The sequence below is a fragment of the Phoenix dactylifera genome, chromosome 1 (assembly GCF_051530095.1).
Source record: "Phoenix dactylifera cultivar Ajwa chromosome 1, Ajwa_hap1_PhDact_Kaust_v1.1, whole genome shotgun sequence".
In the NCBI taxonomy this organism is placed as follows: domain Eukaryota; kingdom Viridiplantae; phylum Streptophyta; class Magnoliopsida; order Arecales; family Arecaceae; genus Phoenix; species Phoenix dactylifera.
In genome coordinates, this window is record NC_143190.1 from 45595106 (window position 1) to 45608674 (window position 13569).

Sequence of the window (13569 nt, forward strand, 5' to 3'; positions counted from 1 at the left end):
CTCTTAATAGCATGACAGGACTAGCGTATACAAGAAAAGTAATGAAAAGACAAAAAACCTGTTTATGCATTTTCGTGGGAGTGAAAAAGATGAACACGAGTTTTTTTTTTCCGAGAACTAAAGTTGTATAACCTATTTATTTTGTTGGTGATAGAAATTTTGCATTTGATAGAAAAGAGGGACGGCATGGGGGAGATGAGGAAAACCAAACTCTAATAGCATATGTGACATGGCATGTGCTTATGGACCGCCTTGTTTGATAGACATCTATCTCTTAATGGTGGCTCTTCATGATTGTGTAGCATTCTACGGTGTCGTGCACGCACCGTAGAGGATCTATGCTTGAAGAATTCACCCTTCTAGGAATTCTGTGTTGGATGCCCACCTCAGAGATCTCAAAGCGCTCCAAGCTCTCCTATTTATCCATCTGCATAGATCTCAAAGCAAGCAATGGAAAATCCAATGGTGGGTTCATGCGAAGGAAGGTGAATCCTTTCGTGCGAGAGATAGCGAGCCCGAGTCCTATAAGAATGCATTTTCTCCCTACAAACAAATATAAGAGACTATTTTCTATTTATAATATTATTTCTATCAATAAAATTAATTTTATTTGAATAAATTATAAGATTTTTAACTAAAGAAAGAAAAAAGAGATTTTTAAGGATGGTGGGATCGAGGACATAATTAGAGCTTGAATATTCCCATAGGACTAGGTTGAAAATCCTATAGAAATCGGATTTGTTGGCCCATCTATCTTGCATTGTTTTAGAAGCCTACCCAAATCTAGTCCAAGTCCCAACCTTTGGGAAGCGGAAAGAATAAAACTCATAAAGGTTCTTTTTTTCTTCTCACAGAATTTGGGCTAAGTGGTATTTAATTGATACAAGGCCACGCTAACATGGACAACCTAATCTAAGAATTCTATACAATTTTCAGCTTAATCCTGTTGGAATATTTAAACAACCTCTAACCAAAGGTAAAAAGAGTTATATCTTTTACTTATAGGCCAGAGCTCTTGGGAGAGATCCTAGCTCGGCTTTATATCCAAACATAAAGCCAGCCCCAACCCTTTTGCATTATATATTAATGAAATAATAAATATAAAAATATATAGAATAAGATCATATGTGGCAGGGGGGAGTTAGACCCTACAATAAAAATAAAAATAAGTGGCTCCCATTCCAGGCATTTGGTTAGAGAGAGTATTCCCATTTCGATTCTAAAAAAAAATTAAAATATCCCAATCCTTCAAAATCCAATCCCTACTCTATTACAGTATTCAAAAAACCATTCCAATTCTGATTCCAATTTAGATTACGAAACAAACATTCCAATACCTATTTTAATCTATTCCAATTTCGATTATGAACCAAATATGCCCTAAATATATATGAATATATGTAAATCATTGGGAGCTCAAAGCATCAGACGCAAACCATAAATATTCCCCATATAACCATAAACAACCCATTATAAAAAGCAGGAACTGCAGCATCAGCACAATGACATGCACAATGATCTCATCTTCCAAATTTTTGTTGGAAAGATGAATTTGGTAATCCCCAAAACCTAAGAAAAAAAAGTCATTTCCAAATGCCGCAATACGGCTGCAATTTTGTTTGCTATCAACTTTTTTTATGTTAAACCACCCTCATACGTGGTTACAATAATGAGAGGAAGGGAGAAAAAGGCATATGCAGGGTGGGCATTTTGGAGAAAATTGGTACTCAAATGGCCTCACATACACCTGGAAATTTATTATGGACAATTTTCTTGACTGTTAGAGCGTGCTTTTTTTACAAGAGTCGAGATACTCAAGCCTGTTTACATCACAGAACTTTCGGATAATCTCTGTGGCTGTCAGTTCATGTACAAACAAGAACCAAGCAGATCATGTACTTGCACTAGCCTGAATCAGATCATGTACAGAAAAAAGACAGAAGCTCACTACTGTTGATTGAATAGAGCCCCCGTCTTCTCAGCCAATCATCTTCCAGTTGCATTGGTGAGAAGAAATTTGGAAGCAACTCGTAGAGCAGATGAAAACACTTCACAATTGGAGTAGTCACTTCACTCACCAACAACTTTATCATCTAAGAGAAAGGATGCTCCACAAGCTCCAGTCGCAGATGACTCTTTCTCCAAGCTGAAGAATGAGCAGTTCTGAAATGCATCAAGGCTGCTGGCTATTAAACGACTCAAGCCACTGAGACTATCTCCAAAAACTAGATCTTGGCCATGGTATCTAGGGGACGGCATATCCAAGTCCAATGGACCTAAAGAATCGGGCTGCACACAGTAAGATGAAACACAATCACGTTATCGATCATTGGAATTACCTAAGAACCTCAGGGAAATGTCAATATTTAGAAGAGAACTAAATACCCAATAAATGTCTTGGAGACAGGGATCCTTTTGAGGATTATCTCTGTCATTAAAAGACGAGTCTTTGTCGGATTCAGGTTCAGCTGTCACATATTCATTAGAAGGATCATCTGCAGGTCTGGATTCAGCAAGTTCCTGACAAAGACAAGAAATAATAACCATGCTCATGAAGCTGATAGCCATTCTTCCACAAATAAGATAGTTATTACATTACAAACCTTAAGATAACCCTGGAACCCTAATGAACTTGGATAAGTAATTTCTCTGGAGGCTCCAATAGAGGAATTGGTCGAAGGATTTGAACCATCTCGCTTCATAGCTGGAAAGGAAAATTCATCACAAGTTTCTTCAGCATTCCAGATAGATGCCTGGAATGCCTGCGTGGTTGGTGGCAGCAACTGATGACCAGATATATGAGCAGCAATAGCTGCATCAAACGAATCACAGCTAAAGTGTATCTGCTGAAGGCATGAAGCACTTGCTCCAGCAGGGGAATCCAGGCAACTGTCCTTAGCAGCTTTTGACGCTTCAGATAGTAAGTCCCCGACACTTACATTGGTTAGACTATCAGCCCATTCTCCAGCAGACAGTGTGACACATTTCATTCCCGCATTACCCTGCAATTGGTGAGCTCCAAATTTCACAAATTATGCCAAGTTGAATACATGCAGCTGGAGAATCTACTAGAATAAATTTTAATAGAGGAAAACAGAAATACCTCATCCTCCAGTTGTGGTCCACTACTCAGATCTTTAGTTTCTTCTCCACTCCTGGAGAAAGGTTCTTTTCCAGAGTTCTCTGGAAGTTCGTGCATAGGTTTGACACAGTTAACTTCATTCATAGGCTCAGGAGGATCAATATTTGATGTTGCAAGAGCTATTACAGATGTTTGTTGATCTTCTGATAACTGCTGAGGTTGACCAGAGAATTCTCTGATAGGTGGAGCATCAGTGTTGATGCATTTTGCATCAGGGCCACTCATTATGTTATTCCCATTTAGAATGCCTTCAGACAGCATGCAGTTCTCAGATTGAATAGGTGTAGAAGGTACATGAACAATCCCTGACCTCAATTCCACACTGGACAACCAGCCATACCTTGACAGAGAAATCAGTCAGCAAGACATCGTGCAAAGTTAATTTCAGAAAGAAATTTTGCACTCTTTGCAAGACAAAGTATGCTTAGCTTAGTATGCCACTGTGTAAATAATTATATACCTTAAACGAAAAATGGCAGGACTACCAATGGTAGCATACACATCTGCTGCACTTGCAGCAGTGTCTGTGATAGCCCACCTTCGGCAACTTGCTAATTCCAACAGCTGAACATCATAGGGGAAAAGCATGAGTTCTCCAGATGCAATGCTTGAGTTGCCCCATTTGCGATTGAGATGGTCTAGAACTGATGATATCTTTTTCCGAGCACTTAAAGTGAGCTCCAGATGTGGATTGTGCGCATCCTATGGTGTCAGAAAAGATAAGACCATAACTACCATTAACATAATTCGACAATTTAGAAATCAATATAGATTAATGTATCCAATGTAGGTTTCTGTTCTACCAAGTGAGGTCGAAGGTTTTCCTGTCCCAAACAACATGCAACAAACTACATGACTTACCAATCAAAGAGGCCAAATTTAGGATTATGGCTCTTGAAAGAAACAAGCAAAACTGTAACTAAGAAGTTTCTATCCACACAAGTAGGCAATGGATGGCATTTTCCAAACCATTTCACCAAGAATTATAATAGAGACAGATTAAAACTTCATATTTTACAGTCAATTTGAATTGAAAAGAACAATCTGAATTATCATCATACCTTTTCCAGTGCTCTGCGGGTACCTTCATCTATCGGAAATAACTGCAGCTTCAATTTCACACGAGGTTGCATAATTGTTTCAATCTGATGGGAGCAAATTTCTACCAATATTTGACAGCATGGAAAGCATGCAAAGTACCAATAAAATCAGTATTATTCTGGCTAGGAAAAGTGAAAACACCAAGGTTGTTAATTGCAATTCAGTCCAATTAAAGACCATACCATTATTACAGTTATACATCTCTTTCGGCAACATATTGCAGGTTCTTCCATCAGAAAAACCATTTCTATCATTGGCTGCTCGCTCCAACTGTTCAGCAGCATCAGCAACCAAGGAAACACCAGCCATTGCAGCCTCTTCCCAACTTCTATATTCAGCTGAGGCAACAACACCTAGCAAACCAAGAGTAGACAGATTCAAATTTATCCATGTATTAAGCTATACAACACAATTCAGTCATAGGCTAAAGCTAGAGATTCATTAATGTAACATTACTGTCAATCAGGACATGCCATGCAGCTGGGCATGACCATGGACTAATGAAGAGGCTGACTGCAGAAATTCAAAATGTAAATGAGAACATTTGGATATCACCTGTTCTTCGTTTTTGCTTTGCAGTTTTCATGCTGGAGTCTCCTTTACTGAAGTTCATGTTTGCATTAACATTGCGCTTGAAGGAAGCCCCTTTAGTAGCTCCTACTTTATTAGTGGTTTGAGCATCAACAGTTAGCAGCTTCAGTGAACGAGCATCATTCCCTGGTACCCTACTGACAACTTGTGTTGAAGGTGTAGGTGAATAAATATCTCCATGAGGACGCCTTCTTTTAGTTTTGTTGCGGTCCTTTAAAAGTTGATTTTCCTATAAAGCATATTTGTTTATTCATATGCTAAAAAAGAGTTTACCTAAATATTCTGATGAAATTAAATAGAACTCAAGTAAAGAGAAGAAAGAAAGGAGTAAAAAACTAACCAAAGCTTCTACAAATATTTTAAACCTTCGAGGCTTCAAATGCAATTTGGAAGCAGTGCAGCTATACTTTTCAAGTAAAGACCACCTGTAAAACAACAAAGATCTTAATGCTTCTCATCTTTTCATGCACAATGAAGATAATTGGCCTGGACAAGTTAAAAAGAAAATTGAAAAAGAAATAAATGATTTCACAGATGATATATTGACGAGGTGATTAATACGTAAAATAAATAAATAAATAAATCTTGGTCAATCATTTTACAGTACACCAAAGTCTTCAATATACATATTTCACTTGATTTCATTTCAATAACTCAACTAAGCAAGGAAAAATCCATCCAAGCATGTACCATCTATTTCATTTTGATAACTCACCTAAGAAAAACAAATTCATATAAGCATTTTCATTCTATTTCATTTAAATGACCCATCTAATCAGAGAAAAAAGCAAGTCTAAATAAAAACACTTGTCCATTATCTCAAAGTGTACCTTACCCATCATGATAACAAAGCTTAAAAAAAATAATGTAGGTTAAGTCATTAGAGCTTGAGGTAAATGTGTGATCAAATAGTAGTCAGATGAATCTTAGAAAACATCAAAATATTTACTTGTTCAAAAAGATAAAATAATAGTTTTGGTTGGTCCTGGCCAAAACGAGCTTAAAACTGGCCAAGAATGACTGATCCAAAGGTTTGGGTCAATTTTGGGTCGGTCTTGGCAGAAACCGATCTGTTTAGGTCAAAAGGTATTGGTTTGAGCCGAAACTTTAAATCTTGCATACTGAAAGCTTGGCTGAATGCTCACCACTCTTTTTCTTTTGTATCTAATGTCTTTTGATTGTAGTCATTGTACATTTCTAGCTTTTATAAGTGAGGAAAATGATCCCAGGCAATATGTTTGTTTGGAAGATATGAAAAGAATTTTCAATCATTAATGATTAAACATAAAGATAATGGATCATTTTTCTCATCCTAGCATGTTATGGATCAACCTACGAAAAAAATATTGAAAGGAAAAAAATCTTACAATTATTGATTTAGGAAAATTATCTGATATCATGCAAAAGCAATCAATTTTTTTATAAGGAAACAATGATAGAAGATTAAATTTTGACACGAATTTATTTAACTGTAGATACTTCAAACTATGGGCTCTTGATGTGGCAAATGATTGGTGGGCTCAGATACTATACGAGATGATAACCTTTGACGCCTCATATTATCAAAACAAGATGGGATAATGCTGCCATGCCAACATCTGATTCTTTAGAGAAGGGAACCAAGTAATATAGCATCTGGGTACTGGCCCAACTAGTCAAACATTGCACATGTGCCCCCATTAATACCTAGATATGCAACAAGTGCGGACATGCTGCTGAGTCAGCTTTACAAAACTTAAGCATCCACCCAAACACCTTGTCATTCCTGTTATGTACTATAACAATGGAAAGAATATTTGCAACTTAGGGATCTGTAAATATTGACCTAATATGCACATCATACAAAAACAAAATAATAGTTACCACCGAAGCATTGCAGCATTGGTATCTTTGGAGTTTTTTGCATCAAGATAAAACCCAGGACCCAGAAGCTTATTCATGCGTCTCACAAGACGATAATAATAATGCCTGACCTGCATATCAAATAATAAACATTGAAACACAAATTAAGAAACTAAACTCCAAATTCATAATATTTTTAGTGCATGGACATGACCACCAGATTTAGTGAAAACTTACACAATGGAAAATTTAAATTTTATCAATATATATATAGAATACAAGCTTAAAAAATATGAAGAACAATAATAGTACATGTGTGTATATAGTAACGAAATGTTATTAAATAAATATACCATAAGGTTACGAGAATATTGAAAGGAGACAACTATACAGGTGCTAGAAAAAATAAAATATCCATGATTTTCATAATCCACTGTTTCTTACATTAGTATCCATGAATATGCAAGAACGGTGACATGCCAAAATAAGACAACAATCTTAATAAAGAAGTTACAGAATACTAAAGTTGACCAAATGACTCTCCCAAACTACGTCTCAAAGACAAAGTTCAGGATATTTGGCCTTTCTTTTCCATGTGATGTAATGCATTAAGGTGTACTTAAATAATTCCTTCCAGAGAAAAAAGACAGCATTATCCTATACATTTGAAATTGAAACATAACTGGAAAGAAATGAACCTTAAAATTCCTTTTAGGCGGCCAACAAGTCTTACAAATGCCAGCAAATTAATAGGACCATCTTTTAGCTATTTAGTTTGTAACCAAATAGATATCCCATCTATACATTCTTTTTTTGATAAAACTTCTTTATATGCTTTTATGACAAAAGGCGCTCAACATCCTACAGTCGGATAGACTATGTATCAAACCATAATTAACTATCACTATGTATCACATTGTAGTCTATACTACAGTTTTAAGTTGTGAGTGTAATATGAGGCATGACATAAAGTGATGCACTAATAAATTGGACAGAATGATCTAGGATGTAAACTGCCAATTTCTGTCATACTGTACCATTATGTCTTTCATGGTGGAGACAACTGGACAGTATGGTCTAGGATTTAAAGAAATAGATAAGCTCTTATGGACATTCTGCATATGCGATCCATTCTGTCGGAATAATGCCCGAAGACATCGCAAACAAAGGGGCAGTTAAGCGTGAGCTTGAAGAAGCAAGGGCACACATTTTCATATAAATTTCTAGAAAATCTTTAGTATGATGTGGCTATAAACTCGAAATAGGGAGATTGTAGGGCCCAGGATCACCAACTTTGCTTCAACATTCCTCAGTTTTTAGAGTATCATAGAGATAAAGGAGAAATCGAGGGTCATGTTAACACCTGAAAATTGATGAATGAACGAATGCAAGTGGTCAAGACCACTAATGGGGATAGAAAGGATTGAAGTTTTGGCTTTCAGTTAGTTTTGGCTGGTTTTGGTTGATTTTCACCAAGTTTGGCAAGACAATCTTGAAATAGGCTTCCATTGCTGTTTGGGGACTAAAAGCGGCCTTTTTCTCGTTTTATAAAATCATGGTGTGCAATGAGGAACTGTTGATATTGCCTCAATGTCCCCAGCTTCTTTCCTTCTGCAAGCGGAAGATGGGACAGATGCTGTTTATCGCTCTCCCACCCGAAGAGCAAGTTCTTCCCCTCCCAATCAGTGATCAAAAGAAGGAGAAGGCCAAACTTTCCTTAGATCAACATGAATCAGCGCTAAACGAGAGAGAGAGAGAACAAAAGGAATCTACCTTCATTGCTTCTTTATCCTTTTAAAAAATTGCTAAAAAGTAAATATGGTAAAAGCAAGCAAGAACTACAGGAACTTTCTTGCTTTGAATTATTGAGTAAATATGAAAAAAATTATAGAAAATGGAGAGGAGGGTGTGAATTATAAAAAGCAGCTAAATTTAAATTTTCAAAAAAGAGAAAATAGGGAAGTTATATTAAAAAAGTTTAGGAAGTTCAGTGCATTTAGCACCAATACATTTTATTTGCAGCTTAAAACTCCCCAAAGTACATAAAATATCATTTTTTCTGATCTAAAACCAGCAGATTATCATTTTTTATCATCAGCAAATATCCTCCTCAGAACATAATTCATCTCTAATGTCATTTTATCATTTAATTACTTCTGTCTTATATCATCTAAAAGTTCAGAAAAAATATATATAATACAGATTTGTGAGCAAGAACTTCTACCGTAATGCATTTCACAGTTAGAAAAAGCTGGACCTTGGATGCATTACATACATCGAGCATTTTCTGACAGGAGCCAGAATTATCCTGTCAATTGGTATTAAATAAGTTATTTTGATGAAATTCAAATCTAAACAAAGATAAGAAACGTGCTTAATAATCACCTTCTTGTAGATAGTTCATCATAAAGCATATCATCCATCACACATCGAATGATTAAGTTAGCTTATGCAGAATAAAGAAATGAAGAATACAGCTGTTGACTATGTACCAACTACTAATCTATGAAGGCATGAAAAGAACAATGTGGAAGAAAAAAACTATTTTGTTTGTAAATGTATGCACCTGATCTTTATTTTTACTTTGAACTCGACAAGTTATCTTCTCAAAATTCTGTGACAACAGATGACATGTCAACTGCCAATAGTTAGAAAATAAAACAAAGAAGACTTCGTTCATGAATATCAGAGGGAAATAACCTTGCCAACTTGTCGTAATGCATTGAAAAAGTTTTCCTCCTCCTGACGTGTCCAAGCAGCCCATTGTCTTGTAGGTTTTTTGGCTATATACAAGCACCAGAAAACAGAGTACATATATAGCTCATACAAGAAGTAAAAATCAGTATCTGTATGAACGATGTCTACAACAAAAAAGGGAGAATATATGCAAGCTTTCAGACAATTAATATACCTGGTTTCTGAGTAACAACAGCCATTGGAGAGGATGAAGGGAAACCAAAATCGGCCTCCTTCATCAACACATTTTCTGCTAAAGGAGTTCGAAGTTCCATATCCGCTTGAGAACCCATAGTTGTGCAGAGCTTCATAATTCTCAGACCTCATATCTTAGATCATGCTCTCTATAAACTTCATCGTCTAAAAATCGTTCCTAGATATTTACACGAGCCTGGTGACATCAATAAAATTGTCTTAATCCAAATTAAACCACGGAGATAAGACCCAATGCATAAAAATGTAAAACTTTTAGAGTAAATCCTATCAATAATCTATTTTAACTTGGCCAACAAAACCTATAACTGGAATAGGACATTTTGACACTAATCCCAATCAAAATAAAACTCCAACAACAAACTTAAACAATTCAAACCCAAATTAAGACAAAAGTGTGCTCATAAATAATGCAAGAAAGCATCTTGTGAGATTGTAGAAAGATGCGGAAAGAACAAAACTGATCCAAGAATAAGATGTAAAACAAAGTGCAGTTTGTCCTCCAAATCATCTATAGCCAAAGGACATCCCCAAAAAATAATCTTGCTTTGAATGTTGGAAAGAGACCTAAACAAGACAAATCTAAGACTGCTTGAAGCTCAAGCTCTAAACACAAAACAGATGGCCCAAACTCTAAATGGTGCAGAAAGCCAGTGACAGGAACATCGATTGGTTAATTTGAACATTCCATTGTGAAATCCTTGATGACTAAGCAAGGTGAAAGCATCTCTATTTTCTGTTTCTTTTAATTGGAAGTGAACTTTCCAAGTCAGCAAAACCTACAGCAGACATGGACATTATAGAGCTAATCTGCGGCCACGAGAAAAATAAAAGTCGCGGATTTCTCTAAGGGTGCATGTTCTCCCAAAAATTAACTATGCATTTAGTTAGATTTCAGTTTTCTAAATGTTTGAGATAATTACTGGAAATTTTCTGGCATAGTTTGTGGTTGAGGAATTATGCATCTAGTTAGATGTATTCTATATACTCTTTTTCTTTACACAATAGCATCAACAACACAAATAAATCCAAATATAAATTAATCTGAAAATACCTTCCTCAAATCAATGATCCAAGTAATCCTCAAGTTCCCCTATCCCAGCTCACTGCTTCCAACGAAGCCTGGGATAATGAAACATAAAAATATTAAATTCCCCAATAACTGAAATATGATTGACAATCAGTCATAAAATCCATAGACTATTCTATTAATTACGAGCCTCTAAGAGACTCGGAGAGCTTCAACATAAGAAATAAGCATGCAAGATCTACGCGTTTGTCTCTCTTCAGGGAATGGGGGAATGATCTTTTATTTGTAGATGCCTTTAAGTTCAGCATGGCAATAATAGAGCTAGGGTTTTCATCCGAAGACACAAATAGAAAGAACGAAAGGGAGAGAGAAAGAAAACAAAGAAAGAAAGGCGAAGGCTTGATTCAGAATTCTCAAGTTGGTCTCCCACAACCGTCCGGTACAAAAAATTTTTGCGGACGCAGCAATTCAAACCTATCCGATCCCGTTAGCACGACGATGAGATCTAGAAAGAAAGAAAGAATACCGAGAAAAGGAGGAGGATAATAATAATAATAAGTGCGAGAGAAGGGAGGAGAGGAGTATGCTCACCGGCGTGGTTCTCGTTGTCGGTGCCGGTGCCGGTGCCGGTGCCGGCGGTTCTTGAGCACCAGAAAAGGAAAGGAAAAGGGAAAGGCCGACTGGTCTACGCCCTAGCCGAGGAGAGAGGGATGCAAGAGGAGCAGGGTGGCCGTGGGCCTTGGGACGTCGAAGCCTCCGGTCTCGTTCGCTCACACGGTCCGGGTCCGGGTCCGGGTCGCACCCAGCTAAAGCCACAACCGACTATTCTTTAAGATAAAATTTTATTCCACAAAGCCAAGCAAAGCCAAGCGGATGGTGAAAATTTAAATATTTTTTTTTACATTAATATCCTCTTAAATATTAAATTTTATACAAATATTCTTTTAAAATTAATATTTACATGTATACCTTCGTAAAATACTTGATTGCTACTCTGTCCTCTTTTTTTTATTTATATTTTTGCATATGTACCCATACCATTTAACGCCATTAAAAAATTAACGATTTCAAATTAAAATGACTAAAATATTCTTAATAAGTAGATATGCAAAAAGAAATATTTATAAGACGATCACGATGGATGGCAAAAAAGTAATTTTAAATTTTTATTTTATTATAAATTAAAATAAATATGATTTTTATTAACGGTGTTAAAAGAATTGTTATATTAGGAGCATATATGCAAAAACAATATTTTATGAGAGTAGAGAAATAAATATAAATTCTAAGAGGGTATTCACATAAAATTAAATTTTTAAAAGGGTATTAATGTAAAAAAACTCAGTTTAAATTTATTGGCTCTGTTTGGTATTATACGTGGTTTTATGTTTTTATTTGGAATAAAACTTCGGCTACGCTATACTTTTATTTTCATTCTTTTTCAAAAAAGAATAAAATTTTGCTATCAAAGCTCTAAACATGTTGCAACTAATTTTAAAAAATAAAAAGATTTCATAAGTAGTCTAGTCTATCTTTCTTCTTGATTGCGCGAAAATTAAAATAGAAAACAAGAGTAATACAACGGTTGCTCACATCAGTCTGGCATGAGCGCTACCTTCAACATCAAGAGACATAAGATGATATAAAGATAAAGAGGCAAAATCAATCTCAATTAATAAAACCTCTTCCAAGTGACGAACAGCAAAAGTAGCAACCCAGTCTGCGGCCCTGTTCGCCTCTCGGAACACATGAGTAACCTGAATCGAGCGGCAACCTGACACCATCCTTTGGATATCCCTAAGTATGGGGTGGTCGTTGCTCTAGCGCCCGACATCACAAATTACTCAGTCACCGTAGTAGAGTCTCCCTCTAAGATAATGCAGTATATCTCTAGGATCCTCCTGGCATAGACGACTCCTTCCCATGCTGCCCTGAATTCTGCTCCGTTAGCCGGTATATCACAGGTGCACCGCCCACCTGCCACAACTAGCCTGGAGTCATGATTCGAGATCACAAATCCAGTTTCTCCTCTATCTCCTCCTACCAAGGCGCTACCATCAAATTTTACCTTAAAGTGGCCAGGGAGTGGCGGTTCCCAAGAGACAAGAGTCGCTTGTCCCATTAGCTTTCAAATTACAAAAAACTAGCCTGTTTAAGATGAAATGGTGATGATGATTATGGTAAATATGAAGTGATAGACTACATATGAAACATACTCCCTTTCCTCAATCTCCTGAGTTTCTCTTGAATAGATGCAAGCAGCATCTACCTGACAGGCTGACACTAATGTAATAGATAACTAGCCCATGAATTCACCATATAATTGAGTAGGTTTTCCACGAAGGCAATGTTGCTTTCTTGTTTGACATGCAGTACCTCTTGGAAACGCGCTGCCGATTTTTGTGCAATTAATCTAAAATTAATATGGCCCAACCTAAATAGAATTTGTTTGGATTAGGTTTGGATCGGAAAACATGACCAGTTTTTGATATAAATTGGATTTAGATTATTAAATTGTCAATCCAAACCTAAGTCGACCCGCAATCCAAAACTAGTATACAATATATTTCAAAGGGTTTTTTACATGGATATTCTTCTAAATATTTAAATTTACATGTATACCCTCTTAAAATTGATATTTGTACCTATATCCTTATAAAAGACTGTTATTATACAAATGCTCTAACCTAACGTTACCCTAACACCATTAATATATATATATATATATATATATATATATGAATTAAAATTTAAATAAAATTTTGCAATGATGATTTTATCCTCACTTTCTTTCCCCGTGGATCGGGATCGCGATCCCGCGGGTGATTGTGTTCGCGATCCCAGCAAGAAGCTTTGATCCCGATCCGCGGGCGATCGTGTTCGCGATCCCGGCGAAAAAGCTTCTCCAAAAGCA

The 13569-nt window shown here is 36.3% G+C and overlaps 1 protein-coding gene across 4 annotated transcripts; it reads right to left on the minus strand.

The window, feature by feature from the left end:
* Positions 1-1720: 1720 nt before the first annotated feature.
* Positions 1721-11460, minus strand: TKI1 (TSL-kinase interacting protein 1). Of its 4 annotated transcripts, none has more exons than XM_008792979.6 (15): positions 11247-11459; positions 10680-10747; positions 9588-9803; positions 9377-9459; positions 9243-9290; positions 6698-6807; positions 5175-5259; positions 4799-5063; positions 4426-4596; positions 4204-4304; positions 3603-3844; positions 3104-3482; positions 2604-3002; positions 2386-2520; positions 1721-2289 (listed from the first exon to the last, which is right to left on the minus strand). In XM_008792979.6, exons 3-15 carry the CDS (start codon positions 9721-9723, stop codon positions 2071-2073), a joined length of 2373 nt encoding a protein of 790 aa, XP_008791201.2. In that variant the 5' UTR covers positions 9724-9803; positions 10680-10747; positions 11247-11459; the 3' UTR covers positions 1721-2070. The 4 variants fall into 4 exon arrangements, with proteins under 4 accessions (XP_008791201.2, XP_038981655.2, XP_088559524.2 ...); XM_039125727.3 differs by having other exon boundaries at positions 6521-6807; XM_088703398.2 differs by having other exon boundaries at positions 10680-11160; positions 11247-11396.
* Between the last annotated feature and the right edge of the window lie 2109 nt (positions 11461-13569).